The sequence below is a fragment of the Orbicella faveolata genome, unplaced genomic scaffold, assembly GCF_042242905.1.
Source record: "Orbicella faveolata isolate gen_17 unplaced genomic scaffold, um_ofav_v1 contig_35, whole genome shotgun sequence".
NCBI classification, from domain to species: Eukaryota; Metazoa; Cnidaria; class Anthozoa; order Scleractinia; family Merulinidae; genus Orbicella; species Orbicella faveolata.
The window spans coordinates 2,176,636-2,188,421 of record NW_028301564.1 but is presented as its reverse complement, the minus strand read 5'-3'; the positions used below and the strand labels follow the sequence as shown (position 1 = coordinate 2,188,421).

Genomic DNA, 11,786 nt, shown 5'->3' with positions numbered 1-11,786 from the left:
AGTTTTCAAACAAAATGGCGGGCGACTCGAACGGAGAAGTAAAACAGGTTCTGCTAGCAACAGAAGCAGAATTGTACATCGAGGAGTTAAAAACGTATCCGCTGAAGGAAATAGGCAGTCCAAAGTAAGTTTCTGTCGCTTTATGATACAGCTATTTTATGTAGTTGTGGTAAAGGGGTCTGTAAACAAAACTTTCTACGTAACAACTTTCAAATTATGGAAAATAATTTCTAATTTTTTGCACGCCTGAAGTTGAGCTTATATTTTGCAGGTGTTTTAACTTAAGCTTTCTTTTCTTTAGCCATTAAAATTTTCTATTTTTTCGACTTTTACCGAAATTTTAAGAAATAAATGGTTCTCTTCCCCATTTTCACAGATGGATGAGTCAACATGAGTTTATCGAAAAACTTAACATGCAAGTAAGCTTTAAATTTAATATCTTTAAAATAACTGATGACCAGCAATTTAAACTGACATTAAATATGATCCAACCAAAAGTGAGAACCCCACCGGGGTTTGTGGTACTCAAGGGAACTTGTCAATGATTCTCCAACCTTCCCCCGCCCCCACCCCCTACCCCCCACACCCCCAACCCACCCACCCCACACACACACACACAACCTCTCCCCACGCCAGCATTGACTGATTGTAAATGTAAATTAAGTTTAGAACTGGGAGTCATCTTTTAACTCACTGGATGGTACTATTTAGTAATTAATAAGTATGAAAATTACATCGGTTGGAACCCAAGTTTGAGATATTTGTTTCATTGGGTAGGTAACAACAACAACAAGTAAACAAGCAACATTTTATGACTGTTAATTTAACAGGCCATCATTAGTGCATCATCACAGGCAGATGAGTTTATCAAGGAGCTGCTTATAACTTTGGAAAAGGTATTGATTGACTGGTCATTAATTAAGTAGCTATACAGATATGCAATAAAATAGATATCATCAAAATTATTAACTAGGCTTTCAATGTAAATTTACATCTTCTTTCTCACGAATTCACTCTTCCCTTTGATAAGATTTCCTCTTGAAAGAATACAAACAGTAGTATTGTTTAATGTTCGCAAACTTGATTTCACAGTAAAAAACCAGAAAATGAATATGCAACTAGAAAAACACAAATTGATGGAAATAATTTCCATCAAGTTACTCAACTGATTTTACAGAGCTATTTTTTATGTGTGACTTTCTTTCTGTAGATCCCTATACTGATTCATGAGTTGCTTGCTGTGGAACTTTGGAAAGACAAGGTGTTTCCAAAAATACTAGAGTCAGGTTATGACCCTCAAACAACCTTACCTGTTTATTTTGTGGTAAGTATAATAATAAGAATATTTATCTTCACCTGATGTTGTTTTGACTGATGATATACTGTACATCTGGTTCATAAAATGTCAGTTTTAACTTACTGTGTATGAAAAACAACAATAGTTATCATTTATTATTGGGGGTCATTTTAGTATCATTTTTTAAAATAGATATGGCAGTTGGCATTTTCATACCAGCTTGAGTCTATACTAAGCACAACAGTATCTACTGTATGGTATACCGACGTTATGTTGTGTCATTCTCTCAGTGAGCTGGGGGTTAGCAAAAAAGAGGGTCCTACTGAACAAAAGCTTGGAACAGGCAGAATGTCACTTTGTATACATACATGACAAATTATTAATTTTTAACTGGCCAGGGATTACTTAATTTCATGTGAACCACTTGCAGTAAGGTACAAAAGTGAATGTTTTTTTTTTCATACGATATATTTTCAACAGTTGTTCCATGAAGCTACAGTAATCAGTCTACTGGAAACTATTCTGTATCATAAGGTAAATTCAAAAGTATTCAAGTTGTATTTAATAGGCAGAGTAGTCTAATGGTTGGCAGGCTGATCTCTTGATCAAGTGATCCAGGTTTGAGCCCTGGCCAGGATCATTGCCTGGTGTCCTTGGGCAAGACACTTTAATCTCACAGTATCTCTCTCCACCCAGTGTATAAATGTATTTTTATGCTGGACTACTCTAGGGTAACCCTGCAATTGATGAGGATCCCATCTAGGGGAGAGTAGAAATACTCTGGCCACTTTGGCGGGACACAGACTTTACCTACCTTTGTATCATTAAATACATTCATATTTGAAACTGTCAGACAAGAAGAGGTAAATTATGTTTACTTATAATTATTTTCAGTAAGGCAACTAAGCTTGGACCCAGTGAGTCCTGGCAACATGCTAATCATTGGGCCACTAGAATATACCGAAAGGCATGGTTAGTGATAGAGGGGGTAGGGGAGCACTGATTATGAGAAATTAGGTTTTGTCATGTATGTAATTATCCACGAAAATATATATTCTACACTTATAATGGAATAGTATTTTAATTTCTTAGGAAGCATGTGAAGCTGCCGGTGATTGCATTCTTGATCTTGCTGACTATTGCCTCAGAAGAATATCACTTCTTTTTGCACGGTACATATCTGCAATGCTATCGGTAGTGGTTTCAAATTACTTGACTGTTTATGAATAATATTTTATTTTATAAGTGATAAAGCTTCAATAATAATTAATAATAAATAATTTAATTGTATGTGGCACTAGTTTCATTACTGACTGATAATAGTGCAAAGTTATGAACGGATAAACAAACTGTTAGATAAATGGTAAAAATGTAAGTTAAGCTCTTTGACTCTTAATGTCACTATTCCGTTATTCAAACTAAGAGTAGATGTAATGCAACCAGGTAAAAGGTAACACAACAAAATACGCAAACAACAATATGGCGTAATTGAGGGGGACACAGCCCTGTGGCAAGATTGACGTGACTTCATGGTAGGTCCACAAACAAAAAGCCTCACTTATTCCCTTACTAACGTGGGTCGAATAGAACAAGAGTATTGGCAGAGCCTTTCTAATCTCCCCAGCACAGCATAGCCTGGATCGGACAAGATAAAGGCTAGGATATAAGATGCCAAGACACAAACAACACCAAAGCTTGGGGGAAGTCACCATGCAGACTTAACTGAACATTAAGGAGTGACCCCAGTTTATTAGCAAATAACAAATAAAAGCCCTTCTCCAAGGGAGGGAGGGTTGGAAATTTAGAGCTTAATTGTTACAAACTGTGTACTCTCGTGCAAGCTGCCACGATAATGCCCTCTGACAGCGCATTGAGATTTAAATAGCAAGACAGTGTCTCAAAGTTCAACCAATAGGTACAGCTGTACTATGAACTAAATAGACGCAATGTGGCAAGCTTGTTAGCAATAAATGGAGCTAACAAATATATGGGCCAATCTAGGAGAAACTAAGATATTTTGCTAGATTATACCACGAGATAGCAGCTAAAATACAGACATGAATTGTGTTTGTGCTAACTACTAGGATAAGGGAATGTTCTCTCATGAATTGAGCACTCAGTATTGTACTATTGTTTATCCTACTGGATTGCTTGACGAAAGTAAACAGCCTAACCCACAAGGGGTGTCGGGTTCCATTAACTGCGTTTTACTGACCGGTAAAAGCAGTATGAAATATTCAATGTTATTGCAGACAAGAAGAGGATCAATCAACAAATGGTAGTGATAACCCCTCAAGCATAGAGGTATTAGTTAGTTGAATAATTAATTAGTTCAATTCGGTAATTATTGAAAGATTTGTAACAAGCTAAGCTGGTCACAATGCCAATTTATTAACTAAATATTTAATTTTAGTTAAGTTCATTATATTACAAAAATATTCAGTTGTCAGTTTGTTGACAGGGTATTTTTTGTGTTTTTCGTCTGTTTACAGTTATTTACATGTAATTTTAGCAATCAAGTAAAGGCTGTCAATTGTCATTCTCCAACTTCATGAATTTTTTTATGCTACCAAGCCTAGGGTAACTGAATGTTGAATGGCCTTCACAACGGCATGACCATGAACATTAATAATTTTATTTCACAAATTTCCCATACAAGATGCTGATTTGTAATCTAACTCCTTTCAGGAGCTGAAAAAGCAAGAGAGAACAATATTCTTTACAGTTTGTGTCAAGTCTGTTTCAATTCTTCGTTACATCACAGATTCTTTAGCTAGGTAAGAGCAAAGCACTTCTCACTCCATTCCATTCCATGTAACTCAGTACATTTCTGACAGGCCTTTTTAAACTAAACCTCTACCTTTTCTTTGTAGTTTACCCTTGAGTGTCATGACACGACTTCTAAACACACACAGTAAGTATCTGACTGTTTCTAGAGTGTACATCTTTTCTCAATAGATTAAATAGAGTGATTTCACTTGAGTGTCGAGAAATAGATTGTTTTGTAGTATGTACTATGCCCGGATTTCCTTAAAAACACTGACACAACTTTTTCATCAATTAGAAGTAAAGCCAAAAACAAACGTGTTTCACTTACACATGTTTTCCCACACTTCGCATCAGCCACATGCATTTCCTTCGCATTTGGATTGGTTCATTGGATTGCCTGTATCCTTTGTGATTGGTCAGAGTGATTAAATGATTTTGGCTTTATGATACTCAATTGAAGACTGCTCTATTATATACCTGCAGGTCATCTATGATTTGTTGACAGAATATTTTGTGAATTATTAGACGTATTTTATAATAAGATAGAAGTCTTTCTTCAGCCTTCGATGATTTACTAAGTTTAATTTTACTTTTACTTGGATGATTTACTAAATTACTGATTTTCAACATTTAACTCTGCTAAGCTTAAGCACAAAGTGACTGGAGGGTAAACAGACAAAATAGAACAGAGGTTTCTGATGATGTTTGATTGTAGTTGCCCTGTTTCACTTGCAGACACTCCCGTGGTACTCGTTCAGTTGGTGGAAAGTCCACCGTGGATAAAAAGAGATGGTGGTGAGTTTATACATCGATATTATAATTCTGTTTAAATACATGACTTGTATGCACATTTGTAGTGGTATGCAGCTGCAGCACAACATGACTTCATATCTTCTGTTTGCCATCTGATCTACATCATGGAATTTTGAGCATTTATGTTTAATATTGGTTTTACAATTAGTGTTGCATCTGACTTGTCATTCTGTAAATTAAGGAAAATTGATGAAATTTATTGATAACACATGGAAAGAGATATCAGAAAGAGGAAGACTACAACTCAGTAAAACAGAGGGTCAGGTAAGTTAAAAATGACATTGATTTATGGTAAATAATTTAAAACAATATTATTAAAATAATTATTAAAGTAATTATGACTACTTAGGAACGTCCATGAAAAAGGTATGACTGAGGCAATGTGTATCCCATGGTTAAATTCTCCTCTTATATAACAAGTAGAATATTCTACTTGTTAGTATAAATATTATAAAATTAAAAATGATTTCAATTATTGTTATCAAAAATAGTAGATAGAACACAGCCAATCTGAGGGGCATTTTTCCTTTGTGACATTTGTGAGTTTTATGGCTCCTCCCCAACAATTGGGGTTAAGTATTTAGGGTGTATATGATGACTATAAACAACAAAAACAAAAAAAATGACTGAGCCAAGTGCCCTGGTTTGCCTGTTACTAGTTACAGCCCTGTTGTACGTATTCAGCGTGGTTGCCCCGATGGGTTCGAATCCTGCTTGGGAAACAAAGTTTTTCTTTCATTTCAGAGATGTGCCAAAAGCTGCTTGTAAGTTATTTAGGTCTTTTTATCATTAATGTTTATACTAGATTAGAATTTAACATTGCATCAAAAGGAATACGGAACTGTATTTAATTGAACATTTTAGAAAGGCTGCATTGCAGAGTCCTCTCCAGTCATCAGCATGTTAACATGTTGCTGGACAGTTTATTGAAGCTGTATAATTTGTATGTTTCATGTTTAGGTATGGCTTGCTGTCTATCAACTCCTTATGAACGAGGATTGTCAGAGAAAGTACGAACTTAACTCTTATAGCAAGGAACAAATTTTAAAGGTATCTAAAATTTGGTTACTTTTTGTTACTTACCGAGGCAATTTTGGCAGAATTTTTTTTACAAAGTGTAATTTGTGAGGTTTCATCCAGTTCTCAGTGGAAAGATTTGATTATTTTTTTCAGCTAAGAGGTTTTATGAATGAGGTACTTCTAGACCAGATTCCCAGCTTAATAGATCTACAAAGATACCTTGAACAATTATCTATCATGGAACCACCGGCTATGAAAAAAGATATTATTCTGGAACAGGTAAATGATCGTTGTTTGTTTAAATCACTAAAGGGTTGTTTGGGGTAGATTTGGGGGGGGGGGGGGGGGGGAGGGGTTTGTGGGGGTTCAGTTGAACCCCTAAATTATAAAAAATGAGACATTATAACACACTGACTTGGCCTCAGAATGCAGGAAGTCCGATTTCCAAAGACCTCCATTTTAAAAATATTCCACTGGAAGATGCCCCTGGACACCCCTACAGGGGACCACTTTCAACGGTCTGTATCTTGAGCCCCTTTCTCCGCCTTGGGTTGCTTTCTTTGATAAACTTCATAAGCTATTGTTTTTCTTGTCTAAGCTTTTGCAATGCTGCTTCATCCTATAAAATATGCTAGGCAAATAGAGCTATACTTGTTTAATATTCACACAATATTTCTACTCCTTAAAATATCATGTAGGTTCCAGAAATTAGAGAGAAACTTGTGAAAGAAAACCAGGGCAAATGGGATAAGATTGCTAAATATCAGAAGAAAGCTTTCTTTTCGCCTACAGCAGAGGACATTAAAAAACAAGCTAAAATGTGAGTATCAAAATTGTTGACAGTTATTTTTTGTTACAGGTCTTTAAATGTTATTCTCTGATCCCATTTTATAATCATTTACACCCTGAGCTGTGCAAACCAAAGTCATTTTGATGATGTTTCAAAACTTCTTTGGTAACATAATGTTTCTGGCATGTAAGTCAAAAACGAAAACTTCTGAGATGTTTCATTCAGATGTAAAAACTCATCCATATTTGAATGCAAGGACTACTAGACTATTCTTTGTGTGTACCCTGGAACTTTTATACCTGTGTCTTTTAGGTGGGCAGACACATATAATTTGGATATGCTTGAGGAACTTGTCAATGAACCTCCAAAATGTGCCATGTGTGGCCAACCAGCAACTAAACGATGCTCAAGATGTCAAACAGAGTGGTACTGTAAAAGGTATTAAATACTTTTTAAATGAGTGTGAAAGCAGATTTGTCATTCTGTTTGTTGGTTTACCAGTGGCTTTGGGTCACTATGGTTAGCACCCAAATTGCATTGTCAAGGTCATTTATGGCATAGAATAAACACTGAAAAGTAGAAGGAGCTATGCAAACCTAAGCTGCCTAACTGAAAGTGAAGTTAACATGAAAATAATAGTTTACAACAACAAAGAATGACAAGGGCAGTTGAGAATGGTTGAAGCCCCATCCACACTAAGACAGAGGAATTTCAAAATGAAGGTTTCTCTCTGTAAATGCATCAGATGTTTTCCATCCACACTACACTGAAGGAATTTAAAAACATAACAATCACCAGTCATTTTGGATTTGTGTTTGACAAAAACTCGGGCAGGGAAATCACATGATTACTGGGAGGTGATCATTTTCAAAAAGCTCTGTTTTCAAAATGTTTTCCATCCACACAGAAACAAAAAGCCGGCACTTTAAAATTCCTTTTCTTGATGGAGTAGTTTACACGATAGGCCTAACTGTAGAAATCCCGGGGGGGGGGGGGGTACTTTGGAAATTTCAAGGTGGGGATGTGCTGCTGAGACCCTGGAACCCTTAGCCTATACCAGAGCTAGTTCAGCTGAATTTTGCTAACCAATACTAGAGTAAACTCCCCAAATTCCCCATCTTTCGACACTGTTGAGGCTGATTTGCATAAATTTAAACTTGCCAATTTGATTTTTTTATATTTTTGAGTGGCAATTCCTGGTTTTCTTACTCTGGATAAAATCTTCAACCAACCGGTCAGTTTTGTGAAAAATGACACCCTATTCTAGACCCAAATGCTCTGATTTATATACCCTGTCCTAGAGTAAACTGCTTGAAAACCATACCCTTCACAGCGGCACATACCTATATAGCCCATATATGGCAGTGCCCCCCCCCCCCGGGGTAGAAATAAAGCTGCGTTTTCAAATTCCTTTGGCGTAGTGTGGACACTGCCTAAGATTTAGATGGATTTCAGACAACAAACTCTTTCTTCACACCGTAATTTAAAAACTTGCTCTTTATCAAACTTTGTTACAAAATCCCTTTGATCAAATTTTACTGTGGTTGAGCCGTTTAGACTGATATCTTTTACCTCATTCTCCTTCCAGGGAATGCCAAGTCAAACACTGGAGAAAACACAAGCCTACTTGCAATCTGATAGTGGAATCTAAAACATAATGATACAATCACCCGGTTGTTAGATGTTTACAAATTTTGGTTGAAAGGTTGCCCATATTTGCCAGAGTGTACCCAGTGGAATATCAAAGTGACTCAGAGGCACAAAGGATTTTGAGGGGTACAAAGAGGGGTGGCAAAAAGTTGTTGAGGTGTCTGGGTATTCAAGGTTTCTGTAGTCATAGCTTCATTTGCACTTCTGTGTCTCTTTTTACCTTGACTTCCCCTCCTGGTTGGGGGTGTGGCAGCCTGTTAATGTGTTGTTCCAGAAAATGTCCATACCCCTAGAGGAGGGTAGAGGGTTTTTGGATTGACCCACCCCCTCCCTATCCCTCTGGAAATACCAGTTTTGGTTAATAGTTTCCCTTAAGAATTTTGGCTTTTGAGGCCCCCCTCCCCTGTGGAATTCCCAAAAGCCTTTTTTCAGGGTGATTTTGGATATTTTCTGGAACCTCACAAAACAGCAATGTCTTATCATGTCCCTGATGTGATGTTATTGGATGAGAACTGGTTGAATAGGCTGTTCTCGATATATTAAAACTTCAGCTTGGCAGTGAGGCCTAGAGGATGCAAACAAAGGGAATTGAATGACCATGTTTATTCATTTCTTTTGTTTGCGTCCTCTTGAACACAAACAAGCTGAATTTTAATATGTCAAAAGTGACCTATTTGCAGATTAGAATTATTGTCAGTAAATATTTATTTTAACCTTGTACATTAGCTAAATATTCCTAGAATTAAGAAAGGAGGAAGTCAGGAACTCAAATGCTATTTAAAGAGCAAAATATCAGAAAACTGTAAGCACTAGAATTGTTTTGGGAATTGTTATTGTGCTGTGAGGGAAACCAATCGTGCCTGTGGTAAAGACACAAACATGTCAAAGTCAAAATAAGACCAGAAGTGTCCATGCTTTCGCTTGTGCACAGTAACCATAGAATAGCTGTAGATCCTTTATTAACCAAGTTTGTTCGATCAAAATGGATGGATAATGCAGATAATGGCCTCGTTTTTTTGCGTGTTTATGGTCGTGACCCATAAACACGCAAAAAAAGAACTTGGCCAATATCCAGCTATCTTGACCTCACGCTTGGTCAACAACCCATATACGTATTTTGTTTTGAAACTCAACGGTCCAAAGAAGTTCTGCCGGATGTTTCCCTTGGATCGTATCCGCGTAATAATTTCCCGCCATTTGCAGCCTGTGTAGCTGGTGGAATCTGTTTTTCTGTCAGCTCCATTCATGACGTCATGTCTCTACAACTGGCTAGTTTCTGTATTTTAGAGAGGCCGCGAAAGACAGTTGTATTTTAAACATTAAAATTTTAAAGTGAACGTAGAAAGAAAAAAGTATCGAAAAGTGTCCTCTTGTGAGAAGTCAGCGTAACATGTTGGGCATAGCCCTTCATCAGTACATTTTTGGGAAGATAGCGTCTGCTACAGTTACTAGTAGCAAAATTAAGCTTATACTCAGTAAAACCTAGCCTGTGAACACAGACGGATTTCCGGCTTAAAGCTGGCTTAATTTGAGCTATCAGAAGGATCCATAAATCGAGATTCCACTGTACCAGAATGCAGTGCATGGACCTGAATTTTGATCCAAAAAATTCTCTTTTCCTTCATACAGTTGTATATAGACCTAATAAACGCGTTTAAAACGTCACCTGTTGTCTTGTTTCTCCTAGGAGGTTTCCGAAAGTCGTTGTGAGTGAGTTTCTTTTCAATGGTCGAACTGTAGCGTATTGTACAAACGCTTCAGCAGAAGTTTTGACGCAGGGTTAGCTAGGGTTCTCAGAGGGCCCATTAGGAGGTGAGGGGGGGGGGGGGTGACGTTTGAGTATCCTACAAGCCGTTAACTTTTGACCCATATATCGCGTACCTGGTTAATTCTAGTTACAAAAATTAACGATTTTCCTGCTCAATATCCTGTTTTATCTGATCTTGATATCCCATATTCCATTAATTCCCTCCCCCCCTCCGCCCACCAAGTATCGTACACCTTTAATTTATTTTTACCCAAATATCCCTTACTCCGAATACTCCTAATAGGGCCTCTTCTTATGGTGCTGGAATGACCATAGTATTGGGAAAAATAGTTTTCAGCGATTTCTCAGCTACCAGTAAACGTTTCATTCCATTTCTGAGTTATCGGTCAATTTTGCAGATCTTGGATCTCGGCTATCAGTTAAAAAACGCGTCATTTCCAGAATAACAGTTTAAAGTTTTAACCAATTCGTAGCCATCAGTTAACCCATCCAGACCCTCGTCTTAGCGTAGCTTAATAAGTGTGTATAAACTCTTGGTATTTGGCCATCGTAGCTTGATTAAAAATATAACACAAACAGCGGTGATAAACATTTTAAAAACATGCATTTTATGAACTTGACGTTTCGTATGCTAGTCAACATTTTAAATAACTTTTCAAAAAATAATTTAACGGTTATACTTTTAAAATGTACGTTGACTAGCATACGAAACGTCAAGTTCATGAAAATGCATGTTTTTAAAATGTACACCGCTGTTTGTGTTATATTTTTGATAAAGTGTGTATGTGTGTAAGGGTTCAGATATGTTGCGTTTACGCAGTCTTGTGAGGGTTACTTGATACCCTTCAAACACATACACTTCAAACAGCTTCCTTAAACTGATTCTTAGTTTATTTGTTTAAATGGCTTTCTAGGGTCGCATACGGACAGGACATATCATCGAAGGTTGTTGCGGAAGACTGTAATGCCCAACAAGAAAAGCCACTAGTTCATAGACTCTTTCTTGAAGGCTACCAAGGAGCCAAACTTTTTTCTTAGTCCTTCGTGTGTCGCGCGGTTTCTCGCGCGTGTTCTTTCGTGTGGCCCTCGAAGGAGCTGCTCGCACTAGCTCGTAGTCAATGTTCTTGCCGGTTGCATTTGGTTGGCGCGTAACTGCCGGCCCCGAACATGGGTTAACGGACAACCTTACTCGAACTTCCTTTTAGAGATTATTTAACGGATTCTTCTGGCAAGAAAAGAAAAAAAACAATCCCCTACAGTGAAATCTGCATTAAGCGGACACCCTTGGGACCCTCACTACTGTCCGCTTTATACAGGGTGTCCGCTCTAAGCAGGTTGTAACATATTGTGCAATAATAGTTAACTGTTAACCCTTTTGCAACTCAGTGTAACACAGTGTAAGATCGAAGACTGCTCATAGCACAATGTCTGCATCAATCTGGAATAATCTACAAAGCTTTGAAACGATATCGCTGAACAGTGTTAAAGGAGTCTGAGCTGAGCTTTTAAAAGAAAGCCCTTGAAGTGTTCGCTTATTGTGCAACAAAATGGCTTAATATTGGTGTCGTCGTCCGCCTGACAGAGGTGTCCGCTGAATGCAGGTTTATTTTACAGTTAATGTGGGAAGAAAATTTTGGGACTCAAGCTGGTGTCCACATAATAGAGAGTGTCCGCTTAAA

General features: G+C 37.4%; 1 protein-coding gene across 2 annotated transcripts; it reads left to right on the top strand.

Annotated features, from left to right (window-relative positions):
* Positions 1–10,004, top strand: LOC110048350 (zinc finger MYND domain-containing protein 10-like). Of its 2 annotated transcripts, none has more exons than XM_089274361.1 (16): positions 1–124; positions 377–419; positions 831–896; positions 1,211–1,324; positions 1,778–1,831; positions 2,390–2,469; positions 3,550–3,601; positions 3,986–4,074; positions 4,171–4,211; positions 4,802–4,861; positions 5,061–5,143; positions 5,840–5,929; positions 6,053–6,178; positions 6,598–6,719; positions 7,002–7,127; positions 8,278–10,004. In XM_089274361.1, exons 1-16 carry the CDS (start codon positions 15–17, stop codon positions 8,345–8,347), a joined length of 1,326 nt encoding a protein of 441 aa, XP_089130487.1. In that variant the 5' UTR covers positions 1–14; the 3' UTR covers positions 8,348–10,004. The 2 variants fall into 2 exon arrangements, with proteins under 2 accessions (XP_089130487.1, XP_089130489.1); XM_089274363.1 differs by having other exon boundaries at positions 2,390–2,491; positions 3,560–3,601.
* The last annotated feature ends 1,782 nt before the right edge of the window (positions 10,005–11,786 follow it).

Bases quoted from the DNA above. Each gene is read 5' to 3' on its own strand.
- LOC110048350 (XM_089274363.1), top strand. From the start codon at position 15: ATGGCGGGCGACTCGAACGGAGAAGTAAAACAGGTTCTGCTAGCAACA. The intron at 420-830 runs GTAAGCTTTAAA...TTAATTTAACAG, and splicing joins TCGAAAAACTTAACATGCAA to GCCATCATTAGTGCATCATC. The intron at 1,832-2,389 runs GTAAATTCAAAA...TTAATTTCTTAG, and splicing joins AAACTATTCTGTATCATAAG to GAAGCATGTGAAGCTGCCGG.